Raw genomic sequence first — 16,397 nt, forward strand, 5'->3', positions numbered from 1 at the left:
GTTTCTTGTACTCGACTGATAGAAAAAATGGAGTACTAAAGAAATAGCTATGAGTTTGGTCAACTGGAACAACGGAATTGGCCAAAAATAGGGCTCAAAGTCGGCGAAATTGCCGATGCGTATATGTCGCCGAGACCGCTAACTTCGCGGGAGCGTAATTCTGTAAGTTTTTGACCAAATTTCATACTTTTGGTGTCATTACCATCGGGAAAAGATTCTCTATCATTTCATAAGAAAAAATGATTTTTTTTTTTCCAAAACTTTTACGACATAGAATGACAGTTTCAGAAAGGGGCTTGTGACAGTCAAAGGGTTAAAGGACAGTTTTGAGATTTTTATTGTTCAGAGTGACATCTAAACTGTCATATCTGCGTGCCTCTGCACAGACAGTGATAGAGTAAATGATGGTGAAAGTTTCTTTTTTGTGGGGTCATCCTGCCTCGGTTGAAGATGGCCAGCATTTTAATAAAAAATGCTACTAATAAATTCATTTAATATCTGCAGGTTAATAATAATAATAATAATAATAATAAAAGTTTTTGTTTGTCAAAAAGATAGAGTACATAAGTTTTACAAGGATGGATTAGCAGTCTGTTTATCTTCTCTTATGAAAGACTTCATAATTATGGTTTTCTTCTAAAATTACTTTTAATACCTATTAGCACATAACTTCTTTTGTACATTGTCTTCATCCAGATATATAAAAGTTAGCTATTTATATCTTTGAAAAACACTTTCAAAAAAGGTCTTCCCACAGACTTCAGATTTCTTCAGCTGTGAAACACTTGTAATGATTGAAATGCCTTTTAAAGAAATATTCATGCAAGACATTGCATGATCTTAGAAATGATGAAGTATTGCATGATGATTTCTGTTTTGTATATAGGAGGTAATAGAAATAATGTAAGAAATTGAGAAAGTGAAAATAACTTTATGTGGTCATAACAAGAACTATGGTACCAGTAAAGAAAATAAGCAGTATTTCCTCTTACCAGTGTCTTTTGTGTATGCTAATGTTTCTGGGATCATCACTGCTATGGCTTGGTCTCAGACCAACCTTCCTAAAGTAGAAATATAACAGGCATAAGAACTATACACAGATAACCTGCACATAGGAAAATGGAACTTATGACAATGTTTCTGTCTGATTTGGATTAGTAAATGTGCCAAATCAGACAGAAATGTTGTCATAAATTTAATTCTGTGTGTGGGTTATTTGTGCATTGTTCCAGCCACAGTATTGTGCCTTTTATTCTTTAGGAGTAAGAACTAGTGGTATTAAGAAGCATAGGAATGCAGAAACAAGAGTATACTGAATGTAAGTAAAAATGTGCTAGATTTACATAAGTTTATAATGCACTTACAGACATCTCTTAATAATAAATAGTCTTTATTTTCAGATAACAATATTTGTGGACTCACTAACTTGTCACTCTGTTAATGTTACTGTACCTGCTGTTGGCTCCATCAAGAAAAGTTCTCCATCTTTTCTTCTTCTTGGTCACACAGATTATTTCAACAGTGAGGTAATTTATCCATTTTTTTTTCCTCTTGTCACTGAATTTTTGAAATCTGTAGAAGTTTTCTTATCATTTGACCAAAGAATTTGTCACTGCTGTTAACTTTTAGTATTCTTGTTTGGGATATTTGCTGTTTGGAGGGACATCTAAACTGTTGTATCTACATGCCTCTGGCAGACAGTGATAGTGTGAATGATGGTGAAAGTGTTCATTTTTCAGGTCACCCTGCCTCGGTGGGAGATAGCCAACATGTTAAAAATAAAAATTAGCTGTAAAAAGATTATTTTATTTTCTCACATATTAAATCCACTTAAAAGATTCTCTTTGCTTCTTGAAGCATCTTCCTAAAATTTTACTTCCTATTTACTGCTAGTTCTAAGCTAGTTCCCAGATGAAAGTAAAAATTGTCACAGAGAATACCACCTTTAATGTCTATGAGCGGAGTATTATTACATACTGTACTTGCCTTTTTGTAATTATACTTGTGCGAATTTACTTGGGGAGAACTCAAACTCATGGTCCCATCTTTTAATTTACAACCGACTGACATGATTGAGTCCTGTCATATCCATTTTTTAAACCCTTTTATGTAGTCTGCTTCCATTCTGTCATTGCTAGACACACACCTCTTTCCTGCTCTTTCACTGAAGAAATGCTTCCCAATATCCTAGTTTATTGTGTCAGCATCTAGGCCCTATAGTATATACTGTATTTTGTGTGACTTTAACATATCCCCTCTTGTTCTCGCTTCCAGTGAAATAAGGCATTTTATCTTTATAGCTCATTCCCCTTTATTCAGGTACCAGTCTTAATTCACTGTTTTTCACTTTCTCAAGTCTCACTCTGTTTTACTAGGTGAGAGTCCATACATTGAAATCAGTCTTAGAAATTATGAATCACTCTCTTATCGATTCCAAATGTGTATACACTTTTCAGTATAAATTAGAAAACTTATGTGTTTTCCTGTAGTAAATTTTGTTTTTCACTTTGTTTAGCTTTTTTTTAAACTCATACCTCATATTCCAGGAGCCTGAAGCAGTGGAGGATTTGGATCCTCTCAGCTTTCAAAGGAATCGAAGAAATAGTTTTTGTTATGGCACATCACACAGGCTCTTGATGGGTAACACATTTCTCTTCCGAGAACCTATCCTGAGTCGAGAGCTGTGTCTTTACCTCATGGCTCTGGGTAAAGACTGTATGAGCCTTTTACCTCTTACAGACAAAGATGAAAGGGTGTTGATGACTCCATTTATTACACCAAAGCTTTTAACAGCCGGAATGGATCTGTCTGTTTTATATGGTCACATGGAATCAGCAATTAGACCAGCACAGGAATCATTGTTGCTGCTCCATACAGCCAAGCGTCCATCAGAGTTTCTGTGTTACAAGCCACACATGCCAACACTTCAAGGTATGAATCATTTGGTATACAGTAGACCTCCAGTTCGCGATATTAATCCGTTCCTGAGAACTCATCATAAACCAAAATTATCGGAAAGCGAATCAATTTTCCCCATAAGAAATTAATCCATGCAAGACACCCAAAAGTATGAATAAAAAAACTTTTACCACATGAAATATTAAGTTTAATGCAACAGAATAATTACAATAACAATAGAATAATTGACACTTACCTTTAATGAAGATCTGGTGGTGATTGATGGGATGGGAGGAGGGGAGAGTGTTGAACCTATTGTTTAGAAGGGGAATCCCCCTCCATTAGGACTTGAGGTAGCAAGTCCTTTTCCAGGGTTACTTCCCTTCTTTTCCTCCTGAGTAATGTAGGTCCTGCTTGGCAATTTCTTCCAAAACAGGCCTGTTTCATCACAATTAAACACTTGTTCAGGTTTCAAGTCTTCACTGTCTATGTAATCCTTGAATTCTTTCACATATTTTTCAGCTGCTTTTTGGTGTGAACTGGCAGCCTCACCATGCCTAATCACACTATGTATGCCACTACGATTCTTAAATCTTTCAAACCAACCTTTGCTGGCCTTAAATTCACTCACATCACCACTAGTTGCAGGCAATTTCTTTACCAAATCGTCATGCAACTGCTTAGCCTTTTCACAAATGATCGCTTGAGAGATGCTATCTCCTGCTATCTGTTTTTCATTTATCCACACCAATAACAGTCTCTCAACATTTTCTAACACTTGCGGTCGCTGTTTCGTAATCACAGTTGCACCTTTTGCAAGAACAGCTTCCTTGATTGCCGTTTTCCTGCTCACTATAGTAGAGATGGTTGATTGGGGTTTACTATACAACTTGGCCAACTCCGACACACACTCCACTTTCGTACTTTGCAATTATCTCTTTCTTCATTTCAATAGTCATTAGCACCCTTGGTCTCGAAGGGTTGGCACTAGAAGCTTTCTTGGGGCCCATGGTGACTTATTTTGCAGAAACAAGCACCAAAAACAGTGATAATATGGAATGTACCGAATGTATCCTTAGATGCGCGCACACTGGCTGGCTTGTAAACACTGGCACACACGGGCAGTTCAGCCATACGTGGACACATCTCGTACGAATCACATCGCATACTAGGTTTTGTAACGGGAACCGAGGCAAATTTTTGGCAATATAATGCATCGGCTACCGGATTTATCAGATACCGATAGCATCGCGAACCGGGGGTCCACTGTACTCAGTATCCATTACTCCCTTGAAAGGTGAAATGCTGTGATGCTGGTGAAAAGCTCTTGATCCAAAAAATTGGTACAGCCTTTCCTTCCTCAGATTGCATTTGATTGCCACCCTTCTCTCCATTTTCCATTTCCTAGGCACCTTTTTTTTTTTTTTTGCGGGTTTGGTACCCCCCATACCTTGGCAGGAGACGGCTGTTGAGTTAAAAATATTAAAATAGTTGTATTTTTGTTTTCCAACAAACCGGCCATATCCCACCAAGGCAGGGTGACCTGAAAAAAAAAAAAGTTTCTCTTCTTAAAATTTAGTAATGTATACAGGAGAAGGGATTACTAGCCCTTTACTCCTAGCATGAATATATATGCCTTTTGGAAATTATCGTGTAACAAAATCATTTTTGAGATGTGGAAGTAATGGTATTTGTCATCATTCATATGTAATTTTATTTTATACTTTAACGCTTTGACTATCGAAACCCCAAATCCTGAGGTGTATCCTGGTGTTGCAAACTATTTTAAAAAAAAATTATTTTTTCTTATGAAATGATAGAGAATCTTTTCCCGATGGTAATGACATCAAAAGCACAAAATTTGATGGAAAACTTACGGAATTATGCTCTCGCGAAGTTAGCAACCTCAGCGATATTTACGAATCGGTGATTTCGCCCACTTTGAGCCCTATTTTCAGCCAATTCCATTGTCCCATTTGACCAAACTCATAACTATTTCTTTAGAACTCCATTTGTTCTATCGATTGAGTACAAGACACTGCCCATTTACCAATTTTAACTACCCAATAAAGTGGTCAGAAATTGGCAATTTGGCCAATTTCACGCAAATTAAAAAATATGCCAATTTCAAAATAGGGTCTAGAATGAACAATGCAGACATTCCTGCCTCTAAAATAACATTTTCTTTGTTTATCAGTCACGTCTTCAGGCCCCTTTGATATTACACTTGCTTTCTATTTTGAATTTTTATTCAAACAAAAAATAGAAGATTTACTGTTATGCAGACTAATGCAATGTTGTAATAATTGTATAAATAACATCAACCCATTCATGACTGCATATTAAAATGGCTAGTTGGACATTTATTGGACAGTGACATGATTTGTTTACTCTTGAATATCGGAAAAAATAAAACATTTCCCCTACTTCGAGCTCCATTTCAAGGTCCTTTTCATAGTAAAACCAATCAAAATCACCTCTCTTTCTATAGTATGTTTTCCATTCTATCAAATGTGACTACGGAAGCGAGAATATAACCATAAAAACTATACAAAAATGCATCTCAAAGTCGGCATTTTAATCCAAAAACACGGTCGGAGTTTTCATTTTCTCATTATGCACTGCGTGCTGCAGGATTTTTTTATATGGTTCACACTGACCACACAGACCCATTCTCTTACATGTGGGCCTACCAGCTTTCTCCTGCTTGATTTGAAGCCGCTAGAATTTTTGAGTATATATACGTCAAACACTGGCTTGCAAAACGTATATGCACGACCAAAACAGTCAAAGGGTTAATCATTACTGGTAATTAATCATTATCAGTAATAGACTTGGGGTGTAATTATGCAGACAGCAATTAGAGTTGTTTGTGCAACATATGATGAATTAGACCTGTCGGCATAATGGTGACGGGTATTAGTATGAGGATAATATGCAGAACAAGCTTTTACTAAGATATCATTTTGCTCAGGGTAGCATTTTATTGAGCAGTGACTTCATAAAGCTCTACCCTGAGCAAAACATTGTCTAATAAAAATTTGTTCTGTATATTGTGTATTGGTACCCACTTGATGAGTTAAAACAGGTATTATACACACATTGCAAATTGTTCTGTCAGGAATCTTTTGAATTTCACTGCTGTTTAGTAGTTAAATGGAAATTAGTAGTCCTATAAATTAATATCTATATAGTACTTCTTCATTTACAGATACTGGAAATCATTACCCATTGTGCACTACACAGACAGCAGTATTATTTGGTGAATTGTCCCCTTTGAGAAGCCAGAGTTCTGATATAGCTCTTCTACAGATGGGAGGAATAGCACATATTGTTTATCTCTTTGCTAGGGTAAGTAACAGTCAGTTCTTTAGAAACTAATATTTCTAAAAATTAGAATAGTCTCCTGTTTATTTTGAAGTTATACTGGGATAGGTAATGGCCAGTACAGGAGGACCTAGATTATACAACAGGTTAGGTTCCAGGCTACTGCTGTCAAGTGAAAATCACTGTGAAGTGAAATATAGCCTTTTTTCACTTTCAAATGCACATAAAAGCCTGATAACATGTTTGCACTATCATATATTAAGTGAGTAAAAGAGCTAGGCCTAAAAAATGTATGTACAGTACACATTACTTAAAATATTTTTGTTCTTATCTTATAGTGAATGGTGAATAAAGTGGACCCCCGGTTAACGATATTTTTTCATTCCAGAAGTATGTTCAGGTGCCAGTACTGACTGAATTTGTTCCCATAAGGAATATTGTGAAGTAGGTTAGTCCATTTCAGACCCCCAAACATACACATACAAACGCACTTACATAAATACACTTACATAATTGGTCACATTGGGAGGTGATCGTTAAGCAGGGGTCCACTGTATGTTTATTGTAGAAAGTATGAATAAATGAAGAATGGGTATAACTCTATTAGCACAATACTGTAAAACAAAGCACTGTGAAGTGGGGCCCTCCTGTAATTATAGGTATTAGTGTGGATTAAAGAGTTTCAATTTTGGGATGAAACTACAGTATACATAGTTTTTTGCTTTAAAATAATGTAAGGAATTTTTTTTTAATAAAAAGCATCATATCTCATATATTTTATTTTGATAAACAGCTTGTGGAACTGCAGTCTGATGAGCGGGAGCAGGCAGCAGCTCTAAGATTACTTGTGCACTGTGTCCATACATCACCTCAGTTGGCTGCTCAATATGAAGGAATGCGTGGCAACTCTCTTGTGTTTCGAATTCTTCTGTCTCCATTATCCTGTCCAGGAGTTCAGGTTATAAAGGTACTGTGTGTTGTTTTCATTTTAGGCTTTTTCCTATTTTTGCTCTACCATCTTGTAAATTTTTTTTGATAAAAGACTTGCATCCACATAGGAATTATATTCTAAGTGTGCCTGGTTTCAAGGTTATGGATTCAGTCATTCTAGGGTTATTAAATGTGAAAAATGGGTATGGATAGGTATGACATATTCCTGTTAAGGCTTCACCATGACTTACAGCAAAAAAAAAAAAATAATGCTTGAAAGCTTAGCTTAATGTAACTTTATTACCTTTTTAGGTTTGTCCATTATGAGTGTTTGGAAGTTAGGAGGAGGTGCGGGATTACCAAAACTGTTGTCCAGAGGGCTGAGGAAGGGTTGTTGAGGTGGTTCGGACATGTGGAGAGAATGGAGCGAAACAGAATAACTTCAAGAGTGTATCAGTCTGTAGTGGAAGGAAGGCGGGGTAGGGGTCGGCCTAGGAAAGGTTGGAGGGAGGGGGTAAAGGAGGTTTTGTGTGCGAGGGGCTTGGACTTCCAGCAGGCATGCGTGAGCGTGTTAGTGTAAAGCACCCTTCTGGCAAGACAGTGATGGAGTGAATGATGGTGAAAGTTTTTCTTTTTCGGGCCACCCTGCCTTGGTGGGAATCGGCCAGTGTGATAATAAATAAATAATAATAATTATTGCATTCGCTTGATTCACAATTATTAAAGATTTATTATATCTTGATGGTAGTTAGACATAGTTATAGCTGTTTTTTATTATTATTATTATCACACTGGCCGATTCCCACCAAGGCAGGGTGGCCCGAAAAAGAAAAACTTTCACCATCATTCACTCCATCACTGTCTTGCCAGAAGGGTGCTTTACACTACAGTTTTTAAACTGCAACATTAACACCCCTCCTTCAGAGTGCAGGCACTGTACTTCCCATCTCCAGGACTCAAGTCCGGCCTGCCAGTTTCCCTGAACCTCTTCATAAATGTTACTTTGCTCACACTCCAACAGCATGTCAAGTGTTAAAAACCATTTGTCTCCATTCACTCCTATCAAACACGCTCACGCATGCCTGCTGGAAGTCCAAGCCCCTCGCACACAAAACCTCCTTTACCCCCTCCTTCCAACCTTTCCTAGGCCGACCCCTACCCCGCCTTCCTTCCACTACAGACTGATACACTCTTGAAGTCACTCTGTTTCGCTCCATTCTCTCTACATGTCCGAACCACCTCAACAACCCTTCCTCAGCCCTCTGGACAACAGTTTTGGTAATCCCGCACCTCCTCCTAACTTCCAAACTACGAATTCTCTGCATTATATTCACACCACACATTGCCCTCAGACATGACATCTCCATTGCCTCCAGCCTTCTCCTCACTGCAACATTCATCACCCATGCTTCACACCCATATAAGAGCGTTGGTAAAACTATACTCTCATACATTCCCCTCTTTGCCTCCAAGGACAAAGTTCTTTGTCTCCACAGACTCCTAAGTGCACCACTCACCCTTTTCCCCTCATCAATTCTATGATTCACCTCATCGTTCATAGACCCTTCCGCTGACACGTCCAATCCCAAATATCTGAATACATTCACCTCCTCCGTACTCTCTCCCTCCAATCTGATATCCAGTCTTTCATCACCTAATCTTTTTGTTATCCTCATAACCTTACTCTTTCCTGTATTCACTTTCAATTTTCTTCTTTTGCACACCCTACCGAATTCATCCACCAATCTCTGCAACTTCTCTTCAGAATCTCCCAAGAGCACAATGTCATCAGCAAAGAGCAACTGTGACAACTCCCACTTTATGTGTGATTCTTTATCTTTTAACTCCATGCCTCTTGCCAAGACCCTTGCATTTACTTCTCTTACAACCCCATCTTTAAATATATTAAACAACCACGGTGACATTACACATCCTTGTCTAAGGCCTACTTTTACTGGGAAATAATTTCCCTCTTTCCTACATACTCTAACTTGAGCCTCACTATCCTCGTAAAAACTCTTCACTGCTTTCAATAACCTACCTCCTACACCATACACCTGCAACATCTGCCACATTGCCCCCCTATCCACCCTGTCATATGCCTTTTCCAAATCCATAAATGCCACAAAAACCTTTTTAGCCTTATCTAAATACTGTTCACTTATATGTTTCACTGTAAACACCTGGTCCACACACCCCCTACCTTTCCTAAAGCCTCCTTGTTCATCTGCTATCCTATTCTCCGTCTTACTCTTAATTCTTTCAATAATAACTCTACCATACACTTTACCAGGTATACTCAACAGACTTATCCCCCTATAATTTTTGCACTCTCTTTTGTCCCCTTTGCCTTTATACAAAGGAACTATGCATGCTCTCTGCCAATCCCTAGGTACCTTACCCTCTTCCATGCATTTATTAAATAATTGCACCAACCACTCCAAAACTATATCCCCACCTGCTTTTAACATTTCTATCTTTATCCCATCAATCCCGGCTGCCTTACCCCCTTTCATTTTACCTACTGCCTCACGAACTTCCCCCACACTCACAACTGGCTCTTCCTCACTCCTACAAGATGTTATTTCTCCTTGCCCTATACACGAAATCACAGCTTCCCTATCTTCATCAACATTTAACAATTCCTCAAAATATTCCCTCCATCTTCCCAATACCTCTAACTCTCCATTTAATAACTCTCCTCTCCTATTTTTAACTGACAAATCCATTTGTTCTCTAGGCTTCCTTAACTTGTTAATCTCACTCCAAAACTTTTTCTTATTTTATAGCTGTTATAATGTTTTTATGCATAATCATTACTGTCATCTTTTTGAGGTTTCATCTACAAATACTTTGAGTAATGATAAATCTGCACATATTGTATTTTAATTAATTATAGTTCTCTCAATTCTTTAAATTCAGGCTATCTTGGATGGTTGTACATATCCGAGTGTTGTGCAGTACCTGGCCTGCCGAGATGTTTATACCATTGCCCCACATGTACCGGCAATATTGGTGGATCGTGATCTCATGAATTCTCTCATTAGTAACTGGAGGACATTTCTTGACAATTTCTCAAAGCAACAAACTACCAAGTATGTAAAGGTTTTTGTTTGACTTTAAGTTATTAGGCTTATTTTTGTTAAAAAAATCATCTTAGGAAATCACACATTAATTGAATATATTGAATGTTTGAAATAAATTGAATTGAAAGGGTTTGCATTTTGAGTGCAGAGTAATGCTTTAGGTGGGATACGGCCGGTGTGTTGAAAGAAAGAAAGAGTAATGCTCTGAGAAAGTTGACTACAATTACCAAAGGGAATACAAATATTAGGCATGTAAAAACAAGCTATCATCTAGTATGATTCTGGTACTTTCAGTTTTCTCTCCATGGGGAAGTGGAACAGGATACTTCCTCCATAAGCCATGCATGACATAAGAGACGACTAAAATGTCAGGAGCAAGGTGCTAGTAACCCCTTCTCCTGTATACATTACTAAAGTTAAGAAGAGAAACTTTTGTTTTTCTTTTTAAGTCACCCTGCCTCAGTGGGATATGGCCAGTTTGATGAAAAAAAAAAAGAGTAATGTAACCCCTTTCTCCTGTATATATAACTAAATGTAAAAGGAGGAACTTTAGTTTTTACTTTTGGGCCACCCCACCTCAGTGGGATATGGCCAATGTGTTGAAAGAAGAAGAAGTAAAAGGAGAAACTTTAGTTTTTCCTTTTGAGCCACCCCACCTCGGTGGGATACGGCCGGTGTTTTGAAAGAAAATTAGTAATAGTATATTGAAAGTCAGACTGCAGTAATGCAATTGGCAAATGCATTCAGTACTATTTTTACCACCTTGGCCATTCCCATCAAGGTAATATGTTGATAAAATTACTATAATTCAGTACAGGAGGGACCTGCTTTACAGCATTTTACAAATGCAGTGGTTTTCAGTTATACACATTGTTCATTTATTCAGACTTCTTACAATAAATATATTCACCACTCACTATAAGCTAAGGACAAAAATATTTTGAGTTAAGTATTGTATACTGTATGTGTATTTTTAAGGCCTAGCTCTATTGCTCACTTAATATATGATAGTGTAAATATATTATCAGGCTTTTATATGCATTTGAAAGTGAGAAAAGGGTGTTTCATTTTACAGCACTAGCCCAGAGCCTAACCTGCTGTAAAACTGGGGCCCTTTTGTACTGGTACAGTGTTAATTTTATTGGACAACTCTTAACTCAATTATGGCACTCTTACTAGTTGTTGTTGTCATCAATGTGGCAGCAAACAGCTTCATTCCAAATTCTGAATTACAGGATTTTTTTTTTTTCAACAAACCAGCCGTGTCCCACCGAGGCAGGGTAACGTAGAAAGGAAAACAAAAGTTTTTCTTTTTAAATTTAGTAATTTATTCAGGTGTTACTAGCCCTTTGCTCCTTTCACGTTAGTCACCTCTTACAACACGCATGGCTTATGGAGGAAGAATTTAATTTCAAATTTTTTTTTTTTTCAACACTTTGGCCATTTCCCACCAAGGCAGGGTGACCCAAAAAGAAAGAAAAAAACTTTCATCATAATTATTAAACACTTTCACCATCACTCATACATAATCACTGTCTTTGCAGATACGGCAGTTCAGATGTCCCTCCAAACTGCCAATATCCCAAACCCCTCCTTTAAAGTGCAGGCATTGTACTTCTAATTTCCAGGACTCAAGTCCAGCTAACCAGTTTCCCTGAATCCCTTCACAAAATATTGCCCTGCAGACACTCCAGCAGCTCGTCAGGTCCCAAAAACCATTCATCTCCCGTTCACTCCTATCTAACACGCTCATGCACATTCTGTTGTATTCTCTAAGATTTTATTTTAAAAACCTAAAGAATAAAGACAACAAACATCAGGTGACATTACCGTGTAAAATAGCAATTCACATCTGCAGATGGCACTCTTTGTGATCCCTCTCAGGAAGTGAAAATCAAACAACCATGACACTAGTCACACACAATATTAACCCTTTGACTGTTTTGGTCGTATATATACGTCTTACGAGCCAGTGTTTCGGACGTATATATACTCAATAATTCTAGCGGCTTCAAATCATGCAGGAGAAAGCTGGTAGGCCAACATGTGAGAGAATGGGTCTGTGTGGTCAGTGTGCACCATATAAAAAAAATCCTGTGGCACGCAGTGCATAATGAGAAAAAAAAAACTCCAACCATTTTTTTGGATTAAAGCGCCAACTTTGAGGTGTAATTTCATATAGTATTTGTCATTGTATTCTTGTTTTCATGGTCTCACGTGATAAAATGGAAAACATCTTACAGAAATAGAGATGATTTTTATTAGTTTCACGATGAAAATGACCTTGAAATTGTGCTCAAAGCTGAAATGTTCGATTTTTACTAATGTTCAAGAGTAAGCAAATCACAACACACATCCAATACATGTCAACTGGGGAGTCTAATATTCTTACATTAGTGTGCTGATGTTATTTATACCATTTTTACAATAATGCAGTAATATGAATAAAAAATCAAAATAGAAAGCAGTAGTAATATAAGAGGGGCCTAGAGACATGACTAATGAACAAGGATATGTTATTTTAGTGCCAAGGATTCTACATTGTTTATTCTCGACCCTATTTTGAAATTGTCATCTTTTTTAATTTGCGTGAAATTGGCCAAATTGCCAATTTCTGACCACTTCATTGGATAGTTCAAATCGATAGTAAAAATGGAGTTCTAAAGAAATAGCTATGAGTTTGGTCAACTGGAACAACGGAATTGGCCAAAAATAGGGCTCAAAGTTGGCAAAATTGCCGATGCTAACTTTGCAGGAGCATAATTCCGTGAATTTTCAACCAAATTTCATACTTTCGGTGTCATTGCCATCGGGAAAAGATTCTCTATCATTTCATTAGATTTTTTTTTTTTTTCCAAAAAATTTTCGACATAGAATGACAGTTTCAGAAAGAGGCTTGCGACAGTCAAAGGGTTAAATATACAGTGTGTGCAATTAGTGTGATTTATATCCATTGTGGTCTTATGATCCTCTTTTCCAAGATATGACACACCCGTAGGATAACACCCAGGCATCTACTTCTTTCTTTCAATACACCAGCCATATCCCACCGAGGCGGGGTGGCCCAAAACGAAAAACGGAAATTTCTCCTTTTACATTTAGTAATATATACAGGAGTTACTAGCCCCTTGCTCCCGGCATTTTAGTCGACTTACGACACATGTGGCTTACAGAGGAAGAATTCTGTTCCTCTTCCCCATGGAGGTAAGTGGAAATAAACAAGAACAAGAACTAGTAAGAAAAATAGAAGAAAACCCAGAAGGGTCTGTATATATATGCTTGTACATGAATGTGTGTAAAGGTAGAAAGTTGAAAGTGAACATAGAAAAGAGTAAGGTGATGAGGGTATCAAATGATTTAGATAAAGAAAAATTGGATATCAAATTGGGGAGGAGTATGGAAGAAGTGAATGTTTTCAGATACTTGGGAGTTGACGTGTCAGTGGATGGATTTATGAAGGATGAGGTTAATCATAGAATTGATGAGGGAAAAAAGGTGAGTGGTGCGTTGAGGTATATGTGGAGTCAAAAAACGTTATCTATGGAGGCAAAGAAGGGAATATATGAAAGTATAGTAGTACCAACACTCTTACATGGATGTGAAGCTTGGGTGGTAAATGCAGCAGCGAGGAGATGATTGGAGGCAGTGGAGATGTCCTGTCTAAGGGCAATGTGTGGTGTAAATATGCAGAAAATTCGGAGTGTGGAAATTAGGAGAAGGTGTGGAGTTAATAAAAGCATTAGTCAGAGGGCAGAAGAGGGGTTGTTGAGGTGGTTTGGTCATTTAGAGAGAATGGATCAAAGTAGAATGACATGGAAAGCATATAAATCTATAGGGGAAGGAAGGAGGGGTAGGGGTCGTCCTCGAAAGGGTTGGAAAGAGTGGGTAAAGGAGGTTTTGTGGGCGAGGGGCTTGGACTTCCAGCAAGCGTGCATGAGCGTGTTAGATAGGAGTGAATGGAGACGAATGATACTTGGGACCTGACGATCTGTTGGAGTGTGAGCAGGGTAATATTTAGTGAAGGGATTCAGGGAAACCAGTTATTTTCATATAGTCAGACTTGAGTCCTGTAAATGGGAAGTACAATGCCTGCACTTTAAAGGAGGGGTTTGGGATATTGGCAGTTTGGAGGGATATGTTGTGTATCTTTATACGTATATGCTTCTAAACTGTTGTATTCTGAGCACCTCTGCAAAAACAGTGATAATGTGTAAGTGTGGTGAAAGTGTTGAATGATGATGAAAGTATTTTCTTTTTGGGGATTTTCTTTCTTTTTTGGGTCACCCTGCCTCGGTGGGAGACGGCCGACTTGTTGAAAAAAAAAAAAAACATGCATGTGTAGTGTGACCTTAATGTAAGTAGAAGTAGCAAGACCTACCTGAAATCTTGCATGTTTATGAGATTAAAAAAAGACACCAGCAATCCTACCATCATGTAAAACAATTACAGGCTTTCGTTTTACACTCACTTGGCAGGACGGTAGTACTACCTCCCTGGGCAGTTGCTGTCTTCCAACTTGCTACCTAGGGGCATCTACTCATAAGTAATTAAAAAAATTCTAGGTACAGCCCTAATTTACAGAGAGAGAGCTGTTTTAAGATTATATAAAAAAATACTAAAAAATAAACTTACTTTCTTTCAACACACCGGCCGTATCCCACCGAGGCGGGTTGGCCCAAAAGAAAAAACGAAAGTTTCTCCTTTTACATTTAGTAATATATACAGGAGAAGGGGTTACTAGCCCCTTGCTCCTGGCATTTTAGTCGCCTCTTACAATACGCATGGCTTACGGAGGAAGAATTCTGCTCCATTTCCCCATGGAGGTAAGAGGAAATAAACAAGAACAAGAACTAGAAAGAAAATAGAAGAAAACCCAGAGGGGTGTGTATATATATGCTTGTACATGTATGTGTAGTGGGTCCTAAGTGTAAGTAGAAGTAGCAAGACGTACCTGAAATCTTTCATGTGTCTTCTTTCTTTCAACACACCGGCCGTATCCCACCGAGGCGGGGTGGCCCAAAAGGAAAAACGAAAGTTTCTCCTTTTACATTTAGTAATATATACAGGAGAAGAGGTTACTAGCCCCTTGCTCCCGGCATTTTAGTTGCCTCTTACAACACGCATGGCTTACGGAGGAAGAATTCTGTTCCACTTCCCCATGGAGATAAGAGGAAATAAACAAGAATAAGAACTAGAAAGAAAATAGAAGAAAACCCAGAGGGGTGTGTATATATGTGCTTGTACATGTATGTGTAGTGTGACCTAAGTGTAAGTAGAAGTAGCAAGACGTACCTGAAATCTTGCATGTTCATGAGACAGAAAAAAGGACACCAGCAATCCTACCATCGTGTAAAACAATTACAGGCTTCTGTTTTACACTCACTTGGCAGGACAGTAGTACCTCCCTGGGTGGTTGCTGTCTAACAACCTGCTACCTAGAGGCATCTACTCATAAGTAATTAAAAAAATTCTTGGTTCAACCCTAATTTACAGCGAGAGAGCTGTTTTAAGATTATATAAAAAATATTAAAAATTAAACTGTACACATAAATACAGAACCTGTTTAGCTTCATCCTTCTGTTTATATTTCAGGTACTGTGTAAATGAGAATGGTGAACGAATTACTGTCTTGGGAATGATGCTCTCAGTGCTGAAAGTTTTATTAGCTGATAATCAACCGTACAGAGACTTCAACTTAGCACAACTAAGAGACATTGATGCTTTAGACAAGATCTTATTTATATGTAAGGTGAGCATTATTGTGCTGCTATTAAGTGTAATTATTGTTGCTTTTTGGTGTTGTCGTTATTGCCATATGATTATTTGAAGTGCCAGACCCATGTAGGTCATTCAGTGCAAGGAGTGGAGGCTCACTCATTCATCTGCTAATGGCAGATATGTTACTTTCACGGCTGGGCTTTTCCTTGCTGTAAGTGACAAGCTGCTTATTGTATCTTGAAAATTATATTTTTTTTCCTATCTAATGTCCTCTTCATCAAACTATTATTACTGTAAATAAGCATTGTCATGATACTGATTGAAGACAGTATTCACAGGTACAGTCCTTCTATTGCAGTATGTCATGCTGGTCACAGTTGCATCTTGATTGCATCTCTCAACCATGCATACTTACTCAGAAGTAGATTGCTTTTTGTT

General features: G+C 37.8%; 1 protein-coding gene across 3 annotated transcripts in view; it reads left to right on the plus strand.

Annotated features, from left to right (window-relative positions):
* mv (lysosomal-trafficking regulator mauve) overlaps positions 1 to 16,397 on the plus strand; it is a 207,150-nt gene that overhangs the window by 90,873 nt on the left and 99,880 nt on the right. For all 3 annotated transcript variants that reach the window (XM_070099689.1, XM_070099691.1, XM_070099690.1), the window contains exons 17-22: positions 1,401 to 1,526; positions 2,547 to 2,931; positions 6,110 to 6,249; positions 7,019 to 7,192; positions 10,078 to 10,250; positions 15,834 to 15,990. In XM_070099689.1, the coding sequence (XP_069955790.1) occupies positions 1,401 to 1,526; positions 2,547 to 2,931; positions 6,110 to 6,249; positions 7,019 to 7,192; positions 10,078 to 10,250; positions 15,834 to 15,990 (1,155 nt within the window). The remainder of the gene's footprint in view (positions 1 to 1,400; positions 1,527 to 2,546; positions 2,932 to 6,109; positions 6,250 to 7,018; positions 7,193 to 10,077; positions 10,251 to 15,833; positions 15,991 to 16,397) is intronic.

This window comes from Cherax quadricarinatus, chromosome 68 (genome assembly GCF_038502225.1).
Source record: "Cherax quadricarinatus isolate ZL_2023a chromosome 68, ASM3850222v1, whole genome shotgun sequence".
In the NCBI taxonomy this organism is placed as follows: domain Eukaryota; kingdom Metazoa; phylum Arthropoda; class Malacostraca; order Decapoda; family Parastacidae; genus Cherax; species Cherax quadricarinatus.